General features: G+C 37.9%; 1 protein-coding gene across 1 annotated transcript; it reads right to left on the reverse strand.

The window, feature by feature from the left end:
* Positions 1-1,323: 1,323 nt before the first annotated feature.
* GJA1 (gap junction protein alpha 1) lies at positions 1,324-12,715 on the reverse strand. Its single transcript, XM_026666053.2, has 2 exons — positions 12,464-12,715; positions 1,324-4,812 (listed from the first exon to the last, which is right to left on the reverse strand). The coding sequence occupies exon 2, from the start codon at positions 4,794-4,796 to the stop codon at positions 3,651-3,653; it is 1,146 nt and encodes a 381-aa protein (XP_026521838.1). The 5' UTR covers positions 4,797-4,812; positions 12,464-12,715; the 3' UTR covers positions 1,324-3,650.
* Between the last annotated feature and the right edge of the window lie 413 nt (positions 12,716-13,128).

Consider the following 13,128-nt stretch of genomic DNA (forward strand, 5'->3'; position numbering starts at 1 on the left):
GCCTGCCTGAGTTGTGGGTCCTTCATCACAAATGGTTTTCAATAAAAGATTGGACAACTATTTCTCAGAAGTGGTATGAGGGGTGCACTATTGGAGGGTGCACTATAGAAGACCTCCACGGGTCCTTCCAACTTTATGGTATTAATGGCTTGTTTTTGCATTCCCAAAGCTAATTGATTTTCATTTTTTTCCAGGATTGTGCCATTTCACTTATAGATATCTGTGACAACTACTTTGTAAACTGGAATGATATGTATTTCTCCTCCAAACCTGAGAAAGTGTTGTATCACAGCCAACTGTGTTGCTGTAGCGTGAAGATGTGATCACACCACATCTGTAGCTGAGACTTCCATGGAATTTCTGTAATCACAAAGTCAGAAAACAGAAGCTCCTATCCATTACTAACATTGTAACTTGTGCATTTAGAGATGTTTTTATTGTCATGATTCCCACACAGATACCAAGAATGTGAAATGAAAATAACTTAAGTAGTATTCAAGGGAGATTTAGTTATCTACTATAAATTCCCAGGATAAAGGCAAATTCCCAGGATAAAGGCAAGCAGTCCTCTAAAGTTATGATAAGGTTTAAGTGCAAGGAAAATCCATTTCTGATTCTTAGTGTTCAGAGACGAGTGCTTTGAAAAACAGGTTGATCCCCTCCTCTCTGTGGCAGCCCCTCAAATAATGGAATACTGTTATGTCTCCCCTGGTCCTTCTCTTCACTAGACTAGCCATGCCCAGTTCCTGCAACCATTCCTCATATGTTCTAGTCTTCAGTCTCCCAATCATCTTTGTTGCTCTTCTTCGCACTCTAGTTTCTAGAGTCTCAACATCTTTTTTTTTTATAGTGTGGCGACGAAAACTGGATGCAGTATTTTAGATGTGGTCTTACTACGGTTTTTTAGTCTTTTCATTTTGAATTATAAAAGTTGAATGAAGCACCCTGTTTTTAGTTTCAAATGTAAATGACATAATTTTTAAGGCATTGTCTGAAAGCTTAATTAAGGCCTAACACCTAAAGATGAAAATAGGTGTTCTAAGAGCTGGATAGGTATTCCCTCCTGCCCTCCCACAATTGCTCATTTCTGCTTTTCAAGTGTTTAGCTTATCTCACATGGTGCAACATGTTTTTAATGATCCTACTTAATAAGTGGCTATGTGAATAGTTGCACACTAGTAATGTGTGAGTTGACCTAACAATGAATAAATGGCTTTGTATGGATTGTCATTTTTAAATGCCACTTAGAACACAGAAAATGGACCAAACTGCCCACTTAATACCAAGTTAAACCAACACACAGAATGACTATTGACAAATCAGTTTATACTAAATTAAACTTTATTGACTAAGGTTTGTTCTCCAGACAATGTGATTTGATGAACTATGGCAGTATGCATGCAATCAATGAGCTTGACAATAGTTTTAAAAATGAATGTCAAACAACTTAGTAAAACATATTAGATAAACATTTAAATCTGTGTTGTTGAAAAATGAAACCGAGGCTGCATGAACTGTGTTGAATTAAAAGGCACTGTGGTTGAAAATGGCAAATAAACACTGGTATATTTCCTTAGTATATATTTCAAATAAATTAGAATTGTACTCTTTCAGCCTCACTTACACCCCAACAAAATGTGTGCAAATATTAAAACTGTCATTGTAAAAATGGACTATCAAAAGTGAATTGAACCATGTTATCATTGAACTAACTTATAAGTGAAGAGCAAGTGTAACATTCTTGATATCTTAAAATCAGCATAGGGATTATTAGTACAGCTCAATCAGTTTATGTAAGGATCTATTTACACCATCCAATGAGGTTGCAGTGCAGATAATTAATTTCACCACCCCTCAAGCCATCACATGATAACTGCAGTTACTGCACAATATGGATGTGTAATTTATCCTCAAGTCTCTCACATTATTGGCAGGCTAACAATCTTCCCTTCTCCCAGTACTACCATCAGTTATTCAAGCATAAATTTAAAAAAGGTGGAGAAACAAGCAGAATTCTTCCTTAATCTTAAGGAAAGATAATTGATTGCAAAAATATGCGACTTTGGATGTTTTACTGACAAGTTTTATTGTGGCAAAATATCTAGCTGGAATGCAAATGGAAGCTTTTCAACAGCCACCAGGACTTGATTCTTAAAATATCCTTAATTTGTGAAATACACTTACTACAAAATATATGGAAATATTGAAATTCTTTAAAAGAATACCTGATTTGTTTGTAACTGCTGGAATCTTTTAATGTAAACACAATAGTGACCCATAATAACCCAGAATAGTTAACCATTTTATGGGTGCATCGGTGTGATTGTTTAACAACCACAAATAACTCCAGTTATTGTATAGCAGCCACAAATAACTCCAGTTATAGTGGCTGTGATTCCAACCACACAGTTGTCCGATCACCTGCTTCTGATGAAATTTAACTGTGAAAAGATTTGCACCTAATAGATGACTGCATCTGACAAAAATTGTTTCATTTGTCCAGCTTTACATTTTATAGCTAGCAATTAATGAATGCTATGGTAGGGTCTACACATGACACTGAGCCATTTTGCAGTTTGTTGCTTAGTCTATTATGTGGTAGGATGGGATATAACAGGGGGCAATAAAATACAGTTGGAAATCATAAATTGTTGGTTTGCTAATTGAAAACACAGCTTCAAATGATTATGCACGTAAATGCATTTGTGGTTTCTAGCTGATTCCCAATTTGGTTTCATATCCCTCCTAAGCATCTAACCCATTCACAGAGAGACATGGCAAAACCAAGGTTTTAAAAGGAGGGGAAAGAGCAAAGAATAAAACAAACCACCCATGGTTTTTCTGATCATCTGCAAAACTGTTTCTGGGTTGTTTCAGGATGGTCACCCAACCATAGCTAAAATAATAAGACCTTGAGTAGCATGCAAGTCGGTAGAATCTTGCAATAGTGGTAGAATGAAATTTAATAAAACTGAACATTCCTTGAACCAATTCCTTAATGTAGGTTAGAAGATCTGAAACAGGAAGAAAATGGTTAACATATATTGGGTGGGTCTTGTCTGAAATGTAATTGATTTGATTCCAGGGAAACAGATAATAACTGCATGACAAGTTCATCCCAGAAAATTGTCCCAAAGTGCACATTTTAGCAATGGAATGTTCTTAATAGGAAAATGATCAATATCTGACTTAATGCTGCCAGTTGTTCAGTAAAAGAATGATATCTCCATTTCATCCTAAACCAGTCCCCCCCACAAATTTATTTCAGTGTAACTTTTTTTTAGTATAACAAAATTGAATTTTAGAAAAATCAACATATTATAGACATACATTTCCTGACATTATATAATCTTTCTAAAACAAAACAAATAACCAGTTCCCCTACTCTTGTGTTGACTAAGGTTTTCTTTTAAACCAGCTACTTTAAATACCACTATGTGCTGTTCTCCCTCACATCACCCCTGCTTCCCAGTTACCAGAAAAAAAAAAATCAACATTTTTTTTAATATATATATATATAATTATGTATTGCTTGTTAAAATCTCCTGGCTGAGATTGTTAAAGTACCACCTCCGTGGGAACCACATGAACGCCACGTGCTAATGCAATTCATATTTCATAGTTGCATTGACTATTGCAATTCCAAAGGGCTAGATCTCCAGATCATCAGGTCGTGGTCTGCTGCTGGCTCGACTGCTGGCTCGACTTGGTGGCCGGTCTACAACTGTGAGAGGCTGGAGCTCATGGCCAGAGCCCACTTTTTTTGTGCTCTCCGGCTCATCATTAAATTCAAAGTTCTGGGCGTGTGAGTTGGAAATGGTACTCCCAGCTTGTCCAATCCTGTTCTGTTCAGCACTATAGTTTGCCCAATTTTGTTCACTGGCTTGTTTGTTGTAGTTGCGACAGGATGATGTATTGTTCCTATCTCCAGTTACAAGCTTGTATCCTGGTGGAGACATGGGAGACAAGGGGGCTGTTGGAGAGGAGCACCCGTTGAAGTAGGCATATTTGGGTGATCCACAATCCTTGGAGGGACTTAAGCCGCTGGTAGGAGAGAAAGGATTGCTTTTGGTCTTCATGCGATCTTTAAGGCTCTTGAGGGTGACATAAAAAATCTCAATAATGTTGAGGGTCAGAGATATGATGGATACTACCAGCATGAAGATAATAAAGATGGTTTTCTCTGTGGGACGAGAGAGGAAGCAATCCACTTTGTGTGGACAGGGTACCCGTTCACAGGTGTAGATGGCTTGCAGAGTGAATCCATAGATATACCACTGAATCATCACAAAGGCCACCTCAAAGATAGATTTGAAAATGATGCTAATGATGTAAGTACGAAGCAGTCCACCACGCATTTTGACCTTGCCGTGTTCTTCAATCCCATACTTGAATTTCTTAATTTCTATCTGCTTTAGAGGGAGGTCTACATTTACTCCCTCATTTTGGACCAACTTGAGCTCTTCCTGTTTCCTGTTTAGTTTCTCTTCTTTTCGCATCACATAGAAGACATGTGCTAAATACAAAAGGGTTGGCACAGAAACAAAAATGAACTGCAGCACCCAGAAACGCACATGAGATATTGGAAACGATTTGTCATAACAGACATTTTCACAACCTGGTTGTTGAGTGTTGCATCGGAAAGCTGACTGCTCATCTCCCCAGGCAGATTCCACTGCGGTCCCCAGAAGCAAAATTCGGAAAATGAAAAGGACAGAGAGCCACACCTTTCCTCCAGCAGTAGAATAGGCTTGGACTTTGTCAAGGAGCCTACCAAGTGCACTCCAGTCACCCATCTTCTCTACCTGCTTCCTGAAAGAGAACAAAGGAAAGAGTTGAAGCATTAGCGTCATAATTCATTCATGACTGTTCTTGAAAAGTCAGAGTGCGTACATGAAGATGAGATGATGAAACTTGCATGTGAAATGAAGAAAGGCAGGACTATTTTCTCATGTGGTGAAACAAGGTCAAAAATCTGGAAATTTTATTATACAAGCCCATGCTCTTTAGAGTATTTATGAGCACACCTAGGCCATTATCAATTCTACTCTAGGGTTTCTTTCCAAGATAAAGCTATTTTAGACTGAAATTGCAATTGAAAACAAAATTATTATTGTAGGGAAGTTTAAAAATAGTAAAGTATACTAATCAATCAATCAGTCAGTTCTGCTTTGGCCCATTACTATGCAAGGATGTAGTGCATATCTTTTCTATTTAATTAAAAGACAGCAGTATTTCTTTTCAATTTAATATAGATTTTTAAATTTGTTCTAACAAGAAAACTAATTTCATTACTTCCCTAGGTTCCCAGGAAGAGAGAGGGGGGAAAAAGTCTTGTATGAATTACTCAAACAATTCTGTTTTTGAACAGTGATTCATTTTAAAAATTCTCTGTCAATGCTTACGCAAAAAAAAAAAAAAAAAAAAAAATATCTCAGGGAGATACATTTTCATTGAGAATAGGGATTCTATTTTTGTCTTTTGGCAGTATGTGTGGTTCCTTAAATGAAAATATTTGGGTTAATAGATTTGTTTCATATCCCACCTTTTTGTTCATATAGTACTGACATACACTTAATGATCACATTGAGATTTCAGTCCTAAACATAGTTACTTACCACTGTGCTCCATTGATTGAACACAGTGGGGCTTCTCTAATTTTATATATAGACACACATTTTATATATATATATATATATATATATATATATATATATATATATATATATATATATATATATATATATATATATATATATATAAACACACACACACACACACACTACAGAATCCTATATTATATATATACACACACACACACACACACACACACACACACTGTTTATTTTATGTAACTTGGTATAATGCCAAATGCTAGTGTCTCTTTTCAATCGTTTGAAGGACAGCCCAAGGACAATTCTCTGTTCAACAAGCATCCTTTTTTTTAACAGCTCCCTAATTCAAGGATGCTATAAAGTTAAAAGAATACAAAAGAGAGAATCACCAAAAGCCTCTGGAGTTGTTAGCATATGGAGAGGAGGCTGAACATTTCATTGGCATCTATATATGCAATATAAAACAAAGATATGATCTGTTCCATTAGGTGTTTGGCTAAGCATTTTTTTTTCTTTCTTCTTCGACATAACTTGCTTCTAAATTAATATGCACAGGTTGAAAATGCAGTTTATCTTTCTTCAATTTATTATAAAAGCATCTGTCCCAATTATTATTTTAAAAAAGGTATTGCAAGGGTTTGAAGGTCTAAATCAGGTGTGGGCAAACTACGGCCTGTGGGCCACATCCGGTCCGTTGGTCTTTTTAATCCGGCCCGCTGAAGATTGGTACAGAATTAAGGTTTGATGTGAATGATTGAATGATTGCATTCATTTGATTTTGACTTGTAATGACAGGCATTTCGACACCAGGTGGTGGCCCGTCTGTCAAATTTTAAAAGTCAATGAGGCCCCCGAGCCAAAAAGTTTGCCCACCCCTGGTCTAAATGTTTCAATGGTAGACCAGGCAATGATATTCTTTCTTGTTGCTTTGAATTTGTAAAATATCTCTATTAAGAAATACTATATAAATATCTCCATTAAGAAATGCTCCATTAAGAAATGCTTTGAGATACTCCTGAATGGAAATGATGCAATCTGTGGCCTTTAGCCTATAACTGCTATTCTACACTTGCAAGTTACCTCCCAATGCAATTAGAGAATCGAAAGAAAGCATGAATTAATTCCTAGCAGTGCCTGTAAATATTTTGCTTCTCTGGCAGTCATATTTTGAATATTAAAAGGAGTCTGGATAATGATCAGGTGGGAATTACTACATGATTCACTTACTAGAAGACACAGACCTATCGTCAAAGACTATTGACCATAGACCTACAACAGAACAGGTTTATAAGTACTGCAAAGACAACATATCAAATTCAGAGAACTATCAGTCTTTGTCACTAGTGAAAAAGTTAATACTTGTGATATCAACTGATTTTTAAAGAGATGTACATATCCCATTGTTCCTTTTAAGATGACAAGCCTTGAAATATGATAGTTGGGACAATATATAGCACTCTTTGAAATCAGATGATGATTAGGATTCATGTTTTCAGTACACATGAATGTGAATATCAAAACCCTGTTCTTAAAACATTTATCTTCTTTCTGATGTTATCTTGACGATTATAGTTGGGACAATATATAGCACTCTTTGAAATCAGATGATGATTAGGATTCATGTTTTCAGTACACATGAATGTGAATATCAAAACCCTGTTCTTAAAACATTTATCTTCTTTCTGATGTTATCTTGACGATTAGCATACTATTGTCAGAAATTTTGCAACACTTTGCTGACTTGCATTGAGCTCAGTCCACACCTGTGCTGTCACAGCAAGTCTTCAACTAGTTTAGGCATTAAAAAGCACCCTTTTTTCCTGATACTGCCATGAAACAGGCTCATTACAGAGGAAAGAAGTAAAAGAGATATGGAGACCTAATCAATAAAAAGTCAAATCTGTACCCCACTCATGGATAATTAAAAACTGCAGGCATAATTGTGTAAAGAAGGTATCATATATTTTTCAGGAGTCAGTCCTAACCCAGCAACTATCTGAGCTACTTTTCTAGAAAAATGGCATCCCGTGGAAGTTACTTCCTTTTCTGCCTATGGAAAATTGTAATCTTACAGCAATAGTGAGTGAAAGAAAGGGTTCACATGGATCTCTTCCCCATTCTGCTTCTTTACACAGAAGCTTGCCATGCTGTTGGCTGGGTGCTTTGGTTCACAGCCAAGCATGTGGGAAGCATCTGTGGAAAATGCAATGTGTTCCTTTCCCTCTGTGGCAATCAAGCTTTCATTTCTGCCAAGCCAGATGTGAATATAGCACAGCCAACTGTATTGACGCTGCTTGTCAGATTTAGGCTGCTTGTCAGATTTAGGCAGTCAGGGGACCGTATTGCATGTCATAATCCCAACATGCAGTTTAACATGCAGTTTAACATGCAGTTGTTGCTGAACCTGGCTGGTAGAACGGGACTGTCACATCCATTGGGTACCTTTTGAAGGGCAGGAAAGTTGAAATTACAGCTCTCCATGGAATGCCCTCTCTTCGTATATTACAGGTAACTCTCCACTCGTTGCAGCATTCCCATGGCCATGTGATCAAAATTTGGATGCTCGGCAACTGGCATGTATTTATAACAGTTGCATTCCCATGGCCATGTGATCAAAATTTGGATGCTCGGCAACTGGCATGTATTTATAACAGTTGCACTGCCCCAGGGTCATATGGTCACTATTTGTAACCTTCCCAGTCGGCTTCCAGCAAACAAAGTCAATGGGGGAAGGTGTCATAAGTCTACGCCTACCTGTACTTCAATAGTAAATGGACAGGGGGTTTTATTTTTAGCAGGACAGATGGGAAAGTAGCAGACCGGATCTGATTATGGACCTTTCATTGTGGTCTTTTTTTTTTTTTTAAAGGGAAAAAAAAGCAAATAGGAAAATGAAGGAAGTTGGTCTATGAATCATATTATATGGTTCATGTTTTCCAGGATGTGCAATGAACCTTAAGTACCTAATGTGGATAACTGAATGGAGTTCAACAGAATTCCAAGTCATATTAGCCATGTGGTGTTTGTGATGCAGAGTTCTGTATGTGAGAGCTTTTGCAATTCAATGCCTGGCTCTTGGATAGGAAAAGCTGACGGAAAATCATTGAAATGTGGATACTACACTGTATATGCTATGACAAAGATACAATAATTAGATTCTCCAGATGTGATGGATGATTACATATGTGGAAGAAGAAGCTTAGTAAAATTGCAAGCACCTGTGCCACCTTCTTTCCCTCCCATTTGAGCTTTTCCCCCAGAATCTACGCAACTGCAGGTAAACCTTGACACAGGTGTGGGAGGAGAACGGCAGAGATGCAAGAGTTTTGGAGCTTTGCAAACCAAGTATAGCAGTCAAATGGAAAAGAGATTTTATAATAATATATATGTGTGTGTGTGTGTGTGTGTGTGTGTGTGTGTGTGTGTGTGTAGGTCTTGGCATGTGGTCTTTTCCCGTGTAAGATTGAGAGTATCTTGGCAACATTTAGACTGAGGTCCTACTCCCATCTTCAGGCTTCACACAGGAAAAGACCCGAACACGCCAAGACCTGCATACCTGTACCCGTGAAAATCTACATACATACATACATACATACATATATATATATATATACATATACATATATATATATATATATATATATATATATATATATATACACACACACACACACACACACACACACACACACACACACACACACATATATATATATATACACACACACACACATATATACACACACATATACATATACGTATACATATACATACATACACATACATACACACAAATATGAATTGGGCATGATTTAGAAAAAGAACCTGTGTCATACATAATCTTCCACAGGCATCATAAATTGCTCAAAAGAATAGCAAAACAAGGCCAGTAATTAACTAACAGGGAAAAGTTGAATATAAATACAGATGTCTTTGAATACAGATGGATAGTAGGGAATTTCATACTGGAGGATGCCTTAGCTGATAGTTACTTAGTTTTCTTTTAAAAATCCAAACAACCAAGAAATCCTTCTAAAAGCCTCTGCAATAAGAGTACAAATCCAGTTACAGCAGAGACCTGAAAGGACCTTAATGTATGGGATTATTGCTAAGCCAGTCTGTTATGGTTAGAGAAGTGGATTTGGCTCAGGGAAACCCAAGTTCAGATTCCTACTCAGCCATAAGCTCATTGTACTCTCTAGAGCCAGTCACCATTCTCAGCCTAATCTGCCTAACATGGTTTTGGGGCTGGGGGGTGAGATGGGATTGGGAGGCGATGATTTTAGAAACTACCTGGAGGATCTTTGTGAAATGTGAAAAAGAAAAAGTACAGAAACCAAGCAACAAAACTTTTCCACAATATTAAGAGATTATTACTGCCATCTGGTGGTTATATGGAGTTTTACAAGCCAGATCTGGTAGCAGTAATAATTCTAATAATTATCATTCTGTAATAATTCTAATAATTTATATCGAAGCCCTAATAATATATTACATCTAAATCCTATCCTGATAGCTAAAACTACACACATTTGCTGAAGATTAATGTCTACTAAGACCTATGCAACGTTTTGAAAAATACGCTGGGCATCATGAACAATTATTCTTTACAGCTGTGTAATTTTCTGTAACAATGTTCTTTGAAAAAAATATAGTCCAGTCAATTGGTTAGGCACATACACATTATGTATATTATATTTGTGTGATATGTCTCACATCTGGTTGACAGGCAGCTTAACCTACACATGTAAGGTTAAATCATAACATTCAAAGAGACTTATTCATAGTAAATCTGCATTATATTTGCAATGCTATATAAAAACTCCAAGCTCATTTACTGCAAAATTAAATCTCACTGGATGCAATAAAAATTACTTAGGAGTTACAAATAGGAATTCCTGTTATTGAAGTTAAAGCTGCAATTTTTAAAGTTATACCAAGGAGTAAGTTTGACTGAACACAATCTTAGCTACTAAGTTCAGCTCCAAATTCTCTTAAGGTTACTTATCTTTTGAGCCTCATTTACCCAGCTATAAAATGGGAACAACTCACTTTAGATGTTTTGTTTTGTTTTTTGCAAAATTATTTTACCCATTGAAAACACTAAAATTTTATTCCCATCCTATCTCTTTTTTCCCTTCAAAGCTTAAAGGCAATTTTATCTCATCACTACAACCTCAAAATCACTCGTTTAGACCTAGAGTTGCATCTTCCCACATCCAGATCAAATGCTCAGCCACAACACAGCACTTCTTCCTAAACTAACTTTATCCCCGTGAATCAAAAGTGTATTTCTGTTAAAAAAAAACAGCACATCTAATTTCTTTCTTGTGGAATTCCAGAAGTGCATCTCTCATTTGTAGGCTATCATATCACATTTATCACCCACCATTCTCTCCAGAGCTGCTATAAAAGAGTTTTTCAAACTTTGGAAGCTCCTGGCTTCATGGCTGAAGGGGAGCCCCTTCCTCTACCTCCTCTTGACCCACTCCCCAAAGAGATGAGCTGTTTTCTGAAAGAAAACTCATTCTCTTTGTTCAGTTGACCTCGCTGGCTTTAACAAAACTCTGGCAACAAATCTCTCCTAAAATTCTTCTGTTTTTTAAAAAATTATACGCACAGCAGACTGACCAATCTCCTAGGGCAGAAATAAAGAAAGAGGGGAGACCTGCATAAGAGAGGGGCAAAAGAGTTCAACAAAACGAGATTGGCTGCTTTGGTTTTCAGCCTTCCTTAGCGACCAAAAACTTTCCCAATGCTAACTAGAAGGGATAAAACAATTGCCTTCAGGAAAAGCGGGGAGGGTGGGTGGGGGGGAACCCAGCGAACATAGACACTGACTCTTCTTTCCAGTGGTGAGCCGCGAGTACTGGGATCCCAGGAACTAGTTTGCCACACTGAGATTACTATTCCCCGAACGCCTGTCTTGCACAATTTTCAGGTTGCAACTGGAAAAAGTTTGGTTTAAAGCTGCCAACGGAGTAAGGCAGAAGCGATTCTGCCGCCCGGATCCTGTGGGCTTCCTAGGATTCAAGGTGGTTAACACGCAAGCCCCGCTTGGAGCCCTTCTCCAACTTTTGCTTCTCTTAACGAGAAGGGAGGTGGAGGTGAGAGAGACCACGTGAAAAAGTCATCCGATTAGTAGTTAACAGCAGCAGAAGCAGCGTTTGAACAAAGCCTCAATTAAGGACCATGCTTGGTACGAACCCGAAAACACGAACCACACATTTCCATATGAAAACAAAATGTGTGTACGTGTGCATCTTTATGGCGGGGGGGGGAGGAGGGAATGGGAGAGAGAATTGAAGAAGTGATGGTAATTTCAAATTTCTAGAGAAGCTTTAAAAGGAATCGAGAAACTACAGCAGATTGCTGCAGCCTCCGTTGGGTACCTTTCCCCAAAGTTGGCTGCCTGTTTTGCTGTAAAGAAAGAATTTTTTTGTTACACAGTCAAAAACTTTCTCCTTCGGTAAATAAGGTGAAAACTGAAACAAAATTATATTTGGGGAGAAAGCTAAGCTCCTAAACTGTTCAACAAATGGCTTCTCCGGAGTTGGTTAATCTGGTAAAGGTACCGTCGCATTAAAAAAAAAAAAAAGTTTGGAAAAAGGCAAGAAACCCATTAATATCAAAGGAAACTCTAATTGTTACCGGGCAACATTAAAAATCATACCCAAGCATTTCATAATATATACATATTTAAAAGTATCTATGTATGTATATAAACTTTTATATATATTATATACATAAAACTACATATATAGTTTTCCAATCACAGGTAACCATCTTTTAAGAAAGTTTGTTTGAAATGAACTCCAAATGAAACTCTACCCCCCCCCAGTCCTTACCTTCCTGCTTAGCAGAGAAGGACTTCGGCTTTTCAGTTCTTCAGAGGTTAAAACTCAAGTGCCTATTTCAGGCACTCAGACCGGCCTATTTAAATTTTAAAGTCTCCTGTCTGTTTCTCTGGTGATGATGGCTGGTGTCCTTCTTTCCCCTTTTGCCTGGAAGAAAACTGCTGAGGCGGCCTTTAGAGGAGAAGAAAAGAGCACACCCTCCCTCCCGTCCCAATCACCCCCTCTTTGCTTCACCCTTAACTTGAAGAACTGAGAGAGCTTTTTAAAAGTTTTCCAGCCACTAGCTGTGAGGGAGGAGCTCAAGAGGAGGGGTGAAGAGGGTGAGAGGTGGGACTGCCAAGGGAGGGGAGGAGGAAGCTCAAGAGAAGAGACAGAAGCAGGAGACGGCTTGAAAAAAAGGGGGGGTTTGGGGGGTGGTGAGGAAAGAGACAGACAGACAGAGAGACTGAAGTGGCTGAGTAAGCACATAGTTTTAAAGAATGGGGATACATGAAAGAGACCAAACTGGGATGGTATCCAGAGCTGCTTTTGCTGGAGGGAAGTGACACCACTTAATTTACTGCATGAAACACAACCCTTCAAAGGTGTGTGAAGTACCTGCATGGCTGGGTTTGCCATGGGCCAGTGATGAGTTCAACCTGATTTCATCAGCAGCT

Source organism: Notechis scutatus, chromosome 1 (genome assembly GCF_049901735.1).
Source record: "Notechis scutatus isolate UNSWTSFEM ecotype Mainland chromosome 1, rNotScu1.2, whole genome shotgun sequence".
NCBI classification, from domain to species: Eukaryota; Metazoa; Chordata; class Lepidosauria; order Squamata; family Elapidae; genus Notechis; species Notechis scutatus.